This window comes from Pygoscelis adeliae, unplaced genomic scaffold (genome assembly GCF_000699105.1).
Source record: "Pygoscelis adeliae isolate BGI_AS28 unplaced genomic scaffold, ASM69910v1 Scaffold977, whole genome shotgun sequence".
Classification (NCBI taxonomy): Eukaryota; Metazoa; Chordata; class Aves; order Sphenisciformes; family Spheniscidae; genus Pygoscelis; species Pygoscelis adeliae.
The window spans coordinates 15,387-23,375 of record NW_008825130.1 but is presented as its reverse complement, the minus strand read 5'-3'; the positions used below and the strand labels follow the sequence as shown (position 1 = coordinate 23,375).

General features: G+C 49.8%; 2 protein-coding genes across 2 annotated transcripts in view; both read right to left on the bottom strand.

The window, feature by feature from the left end:
- Positions 1-688, bottom strand: part of PSMC3IP (PSMC3 interacting protein) — a 5,032-nt gene extending 4,344 nt beyond the window's left edge. The window contains exon 1 of the mRNA XM_009328278.1: positions 645-688. Within this exon, the coding sequence (XP_009326553.1) occupies positions 645-688 (44 nt within the window). The remainder of the gene's footprint in view (positions 1-644) is intronic.
- On the bottom strand, positions 93-7,742 carry FAM134C (family with sequence similarity 134, member C). Its single transcript, XM_009328276.1, has 9 exons — positions 7,733-7,742; positions 7,162-7,302; positions 5,928-5,958; positions 4,669-4,795; positions 3,873-3,957; positions 3,311-3,448; positions 2,733-2,812; positions 2,247-2,379; positions 93-1,720 (listed from the first exon to the last, which is right to left on the bottom strand). Exons 1-9 carry the CDS (start codon positions 7,740-7,742, stop codon positions 1,287-1,289), a joined length of 1,179 nt encoding a protein of 392 aa, XP_009326551.1. The 3' UTR covers positions 93-1,286.
- Between the last annotated feature and the right edge of the window lie 247 nt (positions 7,743-7,989).

Sequence of the window (7,989 nt, the reverse complement as noted above, 5' to 3'; positions counted from 1 at the left end):
GCCGCCCCCCGCCTGACCCCAGCCCGCCAACGCGGCTGCACGGCCAACACCGTCAGGCAAGCAGATTTAGACAAAAAGAGGCAGATAAAGGCGTGTCCCTGAAGAGGTACGTTCTTTGCTGCACAAATGCGATCGGAATCGGGTTCTATGGCTTAGAAGAAGCAATGGGAAAGCTCAGAGAGGCCGGGGGGGCCGGGGGGCTCGGGCCCTCCAGCTGGCAGATCGTCTCTCCCCTGCAGGCTGCTGGTTTGTTTACGTGACCGCAGCGGGCACGAGCTCTTCGGTCACTGGTGGCTTGGGCTGGTGTCCCCCGTTCGGTTCCTGCCGGCGGGCTCTCAACTGCACAAGGCCGGGAAGCGGCGGGCTGGCCCCAGGACCAGAACAAAACCGGCCGGGCAGACCAGCTCCCCCTCTTCCCTCCTCCAGAAAACCCGACCCTAGCAGCTCCCCAAGAGGCAGCGACAGGGGAAGTGCAGTATTGCCACCGTCCACGCCGAACGTGCGCTGGAGGAGCACGGGGGGGTTTAGCAAATTGTTAGTCCGTTATTTTAGGAAAGCAACACAAGAGCAGCTGCCACATGTAGATGTTCTTTGCAGGACTCTAGTCATCACAGTAGATGTCTTATTGCCATTACGTCTCTTACAAAATAGCATCACTAGAAAGCTGGAACCAGAGATGAGTGGTCATCGCAAGTACAAACATGGTGGCCGTGCACCGTCGTGTCCGCAACAGGAGCAAGGGGTTTGTTTCTACCCGGAGCTGGATATTGCTGGGAAAGAAGACTTGGATTCTGTGCAGATTTTCGTAGCGGGGAATGGTCGTCTTAAAGACAGGATAGCATCAAGTCCCAGACACGAAGTCTGAGGGGAAGCCAATCCCCTTCACCTGGTTACACATCAGCCCCGGAAGGTCGGTTTCAAGATTGTCCTTGGCGACGCTAAGTCAGTCTGACCGACGGTCTCTAGAGCTGCAGACACCAGATTTATTGTCTTAAGTGAGGAAGTTCGGAGCAAGCAGCATCCTGGCAGACAGTGCAGGGCAACGCATGGGTGATTGTGGAGCTATCACATCAACGTCTTTTCCCTATGAATTACCAGTGTAGTTTATTTTAAAATCCAAGCGAGGCTACAGAGTCACAAGTCACAGTGGTGTTCCCAGCCAGGACTGGCTGTCACGTCACTCATACTCACACAGGAGACGACCTAGGTAACGGTGCAAGGCTTCTCCTTCCAGGATTCCCCTCCACGATGCGCAATAGAAAACCAGAGGGAAGTGGTGGGATTGCTTACTGGCCCCGCGAGCCAGCAGGATCCAGCTGGTTCAGCTCGGACTGATCCAGCAGTTCAAAGTCATCCCCTTCCGCATCAGTGTCCAAGTCCGAGCTGGCCCTTCTAAGGTAAGTCTTTGCACCTCTCTGGGGATTGTCGCTGCGCGAGGAGCCTGGCTGAGGGGCTCCTGACAGCGCAAGCTGTATCATCCCTCTGGTGACAAATCCGGCTATGTTGTTAGTAAGATTCTGTACAGATGGCAGCGCACCGGATTCTTCCTGGTCGTAAGGGAGACGCAGATCTTCTGTTACTTGTGGGCGGTAAGCCAGACTCGGGATCCCAATGCTGGTGTCATCTTCGTCATCTATGCCAGTTGCTTCCGGGTTTATGGAAGGGAAGTCAGGGAGATCCCTGGCAAAAGATTCTTCTGGATCGCTGTGACCGTCCAGGTCTAGAAGAGCAGAAAGTGCTTTAAATAGACAGTACACGCCAAGCACCCTGCAGGCAAGGGCAGCACAGCACACAAAAGCCGGGCCATTACCTCCCCAAGACAGACTGTCTCTTGTCATCTCACAGACCAAATGCTCTTTAATCTCCCCCCTCACACAGCTATTCGGGATGCCTGCTGACCTCCCAGCTCACTCACAAAGGAATGCAGATGCTGAACCAGACACCTTCCGCCAGAGGAAAGCACCCCCCAGACTTTCCACTGCAACCTGTATCCCGACAACCAGAGACTGGCAGAGCTGGATCTGCCTTTGAAGAGCAGCTGCCATTGCTCTACTAAAGCACCACAGGAATTAAGGAAGCTCAGTTCTGAAGAAACAGGTAGTTGCATCTCGTCTTAGCCAGCAAGACAGACATCAAACAGCTAGACCAAAAGGACAGAAGGCAATGAATGCATCCTCTCTCCCACCCATCGCACCGGCGCCTGCTCAGCATTCCACACCTTCCAGAAACTGCCCATTTCCTCTCACCTTCTGATCCCTCCGTCAGGGGAGTCTGGCCCCTCGAAAGGTTAAACATCCCATTTTCAGTGTAGGAAACCTCAGCATCCGAATGCTCCGAGTCAGAGATGGTTAGTTCCTTGGCGACCACAGAGTCATCCAGCTTTGAAGTAGGAGATAAAATTGAAAACATCAATACGGGAAAGCTTATTCCTGTGCCTCAAGACAAAACACATGATCCAGTGGCCGCCAGTTAAACCCAGTCCTCATGGGAGGCTGGTATCTGAGGCTCATTCCACACTTCACTGCCCAGCCTAGGAGACTGTAGTTGGTACAAGCTGCGCTGGACATGCTTGAGTGAGACAGACCTCTCTAAAAGGAGAACATCCTCATCTGATACTCCATCACAACTCAGCTACAACGTGCTGGATACGGGGCCATGCACTGCGTGTCCACGCAATGCAGCGAGTTTGTTCTATTCAGCTGAGCTCTTCTATTTCAGAGATGCTTCATTACCTTGGGACAGAATGCAGCAAGCTCCTCTTCGCTGTCACTCCCATCATCCACAGCCTCCTGATTAAGGGATCGGTGACGCACTGCCAGAAACCAGAGTCAAAGCTTATTATTGCTGCTAGGACAGTGGTCTGTACAGGACCAGCCTTATGCCGAGCAGAAAAACCCTAAACTGGCAAGCTTGGACATAACACAGCATGCTTTGTTCCACAGCAGAGCAACGCGATCATTTCTGACTTGGGCTGCTGCAGATCTTTTGCCGAGATGAACATGTTTAGCAGCTACCTTGCACTGAGTCCTTCCTCTTTTTTCAGTGCAACTGCAATATGGAACACACAGTTCTGGCAGCTGGGAAACAGAGCGGCTCGGCACTGTGAAGAGCTTACACCAACTGCTAACTGGGAGATGCCTGCGGAGGCAGAGCTGCCTCGCTTCCTTCCCAAAGCAGCTGCAAGTATTTGCCAAGGGCGCTGGAGTGACTGCCATGCCGTACATGCAGCCCTATCCCACTCCAAGACCAGGGGCTCGATTCACAGGCTGTTTCAGGTACCAAGGGTCAGGAACACAGTACAGAAACTTACATTGCTTCTCCCGCTGCTTTGATATCATGTAGCCTCGAACGCTGAAATCCAGCCGCTGCAGAGCTGGCTCCAGCTTCATGTACATGCGCTGCCCCAGTCTGTGGTACACAGCAAGGGGCCACAGCAGGATGAAGAGCACTGAGGCAAGTGGGAATGCTGATTAGAAGTTTGTTCAGGATGCTACTTGGCAAACATCTCGCCCATTTTGTGATGCAGTATAACACACACAGTATGCCAGATCTGAGCACTGGAGGCAATGCTGCAGGAGGCAGCTAGAATTGGTGCAATCGCCTCTGCCAATTTAACAAAATTGAGAGGCCAACCTATTAGTGCTCAGATCTATAGTTACTAAGCACTCAAACATGTTCTCTCTGGACCAGAGACCTTAGGGTCCTGGTCAAGAACCACCACATTCCAGGCAGAATGTATTATTTTAAATTTTAAAGCCATTCACACAAGCTTTCCTTTTGAGCAGAAGAGCCCCACCCCTCGGACATTCAGATCCCACTCATCTCTACCCCTTTTCACTTGTAAGTCCATATTGGCACAGGGATCTACTTACACAGCAAGTATGAGAGCAAGAGTCCAGGGATATACCGGCCCAGGACAGCCAGGAAAGTAAAGACGCCACACGCTAGAAGGCAAAACTGAAGACATGGGAGACAGTGAGTTTCCAAGGTTAAGCAGTGGATTCACTCAGTTCTCGACTGTCTTGTTCTCTGCAGATTCTAGGTCAAGTCATAATTCTAAGGACAGCGAAGCCTTCCTAGCATTCAACTACCCTGCTCTAGGACTAGCTTCAGACACAGGCGGTATCTGGCCTCAGAGCGACAGGCAGCATACCAAGGCCTCTGCCTCAGAATATGAGGAGCTTCCCAAAGCAGGTAAGCTAAAAGCAAGGAAGAGGCTAAAGAAGACAGAACTCTTCGAGGTGAAAAGGACAAGGACAGTACCACCGTGTTACAGGTTCCTCTTTGCATAAGCCTCAAAAAAAGAAGGGAAAAAAAAAAGCTTGACACACTTTCTCAAACTGTTAAAATCCAACGAGGGAGATGAGTTTGACAGACACTTTAAAAAGCTAGAAACCTCCAGAAGGAGCAGCTACATTTTCACTTCACTAGTGCAGTCAACATGCCGACACTCGTTTTCTCCTCCCTCCTCCACAACCTGAATATTCTGCCTGTGCTTTCTATTCCTCTCCACCACTTAATAGCCATGTTGTTGTGGGAGACCTCCCGTGGTAACCTCCCATGTCTGAATGCATTCAGCCAACGCTGGATGCCACCACAAAAGGATACTAGTGGTCAGCAGAGGCTCCACACCACACATTTTATTTGCTGAGGTCTGTACATTCTTACCTTCCCAGGGTTTTGCCTCTTGAAAATGAAGAGATTGCTTAAGAAGTTGGTCCCAGCCACCCATCCTTCAGCCAAATGGTGACAGAGTTCTGGCACTCCGAGCAGATGAGGGTGAACGTATCCCCAGCTGCAGTGAAGGGAAGCATTCGGGAATAGGTATTACTGCATCGACATCAGTGCAGAAGTCACTTGTTACAAACACTTGTCTTAATACTACCTTCTCTTCTCCCCCAGCTGCTGGGCTCTAGAGATGAGGGTCAACCTGCCTTTCAAGACACCACCTTGCCAAAAGCAGCACTTCTACGTACCGTTCTACAAGTGTCCCAGTTCTCCCATAGCAGCTAAGGAGCAGTAATTTCAGTCATTCAGTCTTTTGGCTTAGACTAGTTTCCATGCTACTGCAGGGAAAGGGCAGCGCAGAAGCAAATCAAGCGAATCTGTTTTTTTCTGCATTTATTTGGTCAACTGCAACCCCCAAGATTTCAGCACAAGGTTTACAAGCAGCCTTGTGCCTTAATGTATTCAGTTACTTCGGAGGCATTGTCTTTGGCAAGTTCCATTAGTGCTTCTTAACTGCTAGTCACAAGTACTTGAAGGTTAGGAAGAGCAATTCCTTTTGTATTTGGGTCTCTCGCAAAAAAAAAAAAAAAAAAAGTCATTTGGCAACTGCTCAAGTGATGTAATCGGGAGCTGAGCATCCAGTGCGGCTCGGCAGCACAGGCAGGCAGGCAGAAAGGTGTGCCCAGAGAGAGGAAGGTGTTATTAGTAAGACAACACCCCAACATTTCTCAACCCATTATTAACCCTTCAGTCAGATCATAACTATGCAGTAACAACTTCTGGGACAAGCCTGTTAAAAATTCCCTATGGAGTCTCAGAAGACTTCATTATTTCAAAAAAAAAAAAAAAGTTGTTTTCCTGCTACTGGAAGCCTATACAAAAGGAATTGCTTTTAAGGCAGCACCTCTAACTTAAGGGTGCAGGGGGGAGTAGCAGGGGAAGTTTTACAACACTCAAGCAAGCATTATTGGAGGTCAGTATGAGGCAAAGATTAAGTATAATATAATGGCTTGGGCAAGTCACAAACTTGTCACAATGGCTTGACAGAGTCCAGGGCTCCACCCTCCCTCCACTAAGTAGCTCCCTTCTCCCCCTTCCTTCCTCACTCAAATGCGCCAACATTACAAGCACGTGCAGGTAGTAACTACGCGGTATCACAGCAAAGTACCAAACAGCAGAGGATTCAATTAGTTTCCTACCTCTCATTGTCTAATTCGTCAGGTCTTGCCGCTAAAACATTAAGAACAGACACATTAGTTGCAAGGAATTTGCCATGAGGATGCTTAGCTCTTGGGATTTAAGTAAAGCTTTAATGAGCTGGGGAATACCTGGAAAAGACATTAACCGTAATTAAGAACTGGAGATGCATCACTCCATAACACATTTTGAATGTGTATGTGTGACAGTACAAGACTGCAAGAGAGTCTCCTTGCTGCTCCTCAGTATCTGTTGGACGTTGTCTGGAAGACTGCTCTGGTTACAGTGACAGGTATTAGCAAAAAATACCACTTTCATCTCCCTTCCTTCCCCTGCACACACCCAGATGGTGAAGGAAGAACAGCTTGCTTACTGAAAGGCATCAGAGATTTAAGTCTTTTGATACTTTCTCACTCAGGCTGGGATTTGAAAAGTGACCCAGGCATGTACCAGTTATCCTGACAAGTCAAGGTTATGAGGGAGCTAGACAGACACTTCCTCATCGCTTCAGCTACAGTGCCTGAGCCAAGCTGCTGCTAGAAGCCGAGGAAAGCTTTAAGGTCTTCCCAAGAACTACAGAGAACACAAGCTGAAGCAGAAAGCTGGGAGTTGTACTTTCTAGTTAGTTAGGGACCCACCTCTGAGAGCATGCAAACCATACACACTGCTTCAAAACCAACCTGTCCATGCAAAGCCAATGAAATCCTGAGCTGCTAAGAATGGTAGTATTCATGAGTATATTAATATCACAAGTGATAGATAGAACTGCTTTGTTTACTGAAAGCTTTAGACTAACTTCATTAACAGCCGTTAAGATGCCTCTCCTTTCAAAGAAATCTCTGCTCAACAGCAAGGCTGGGACTCATCTTCGTCCTAAAACATGAAGCTGGTTTATTACGGATTCTGAGGAAAAATCCAGATGTATTCCACACATGCGTCAATTTCTTGCTCTTGTACTGAATGCTCGGAAGGTGAATCACTGCTTCAAAGCCTGCACTAGTTCACGTACACGTTTCAGGACTACGAGACAAACAGCAGTGTCACAAGCATGAAAAGCTCTTCTTACGTTTACAGAGGTTAGGATTTTCCAACTCCAAGAAAAACGTGCCTAGTGTTCTTGCCTGCTAAAACTCCAGGATTTTAACTACTTAACTCCAGGCAGTACAGAGCGTATATTCCTCTAGGGCTAAAATCAGTGCTTGATTTGCTGGTATCAACTCGAACGTTGCAACTTACCTCCAATTTCAGGCCAGATTTTGTTCTTCCACTGATCTAGACAAACTACTACTATAAGGATAAATGCAACCAGGAACAGCAAGCGAAGAGAAGTCAGAGCAAAAAACCTACGGGGAAGAAACAAATCGATACTGACCAGATCTGCGCGACACACACAAAAGGGGTAACACAAACTAACTCAAAACGAATCAGTCGCTCAGTAACAGTTACAGCCAGAGAAAAGCGAGCAAGTGCTAATCAGTCAGCACCCAGCCTGCCTGCGCTGCCCGGTGGGGAGCTTATCGGGCAGCTGCCGTCAGGCTGCTTCAGGGACCCTTATCTGCTCGTGTCATTTCTAGCACGACGGCCCTGCTTTGCGGCTCACCTGTCAGAGGTGAGCAGAACCTGCTGCCCTTCCTCCACTGTTCACCCAATAGTTTGGGTTTTGCTGATTAGCTTTCTGCTTTCAGATAACAGGGAAAACATGCTGAGAGGGAGAGAGCTGAAGTAGACATCAGCACTTCCAGGATCCCTCTTGTCTGCTGAAATAGGTCGCGGACTCAAGCTCTTAGGCTAGCCGCTCGGGTTCCACCTCCAGCCATGAACTGTTCTCAGCCAGCGTGGGGGGACGCGGCTGCTCCGTGCCTCCCGGGAGGAGGGCTTGCTCGCCAGGTCCTGGGAGAAGGGGTAGGAGGGAGCCGTGAGCGTGCCCTCTGGCTGCAGAGGGGCCGGCAGGCCAGGCGCCCGGTCGCTAGTGCCCTCCGAGCGCCGGCCTTCGCCGCCTGCGCCCACTCGAGACCCACTGCCACGGGGGGAAAGCCCGTCAGGGCAGCGCGGCGGAAAACAAAA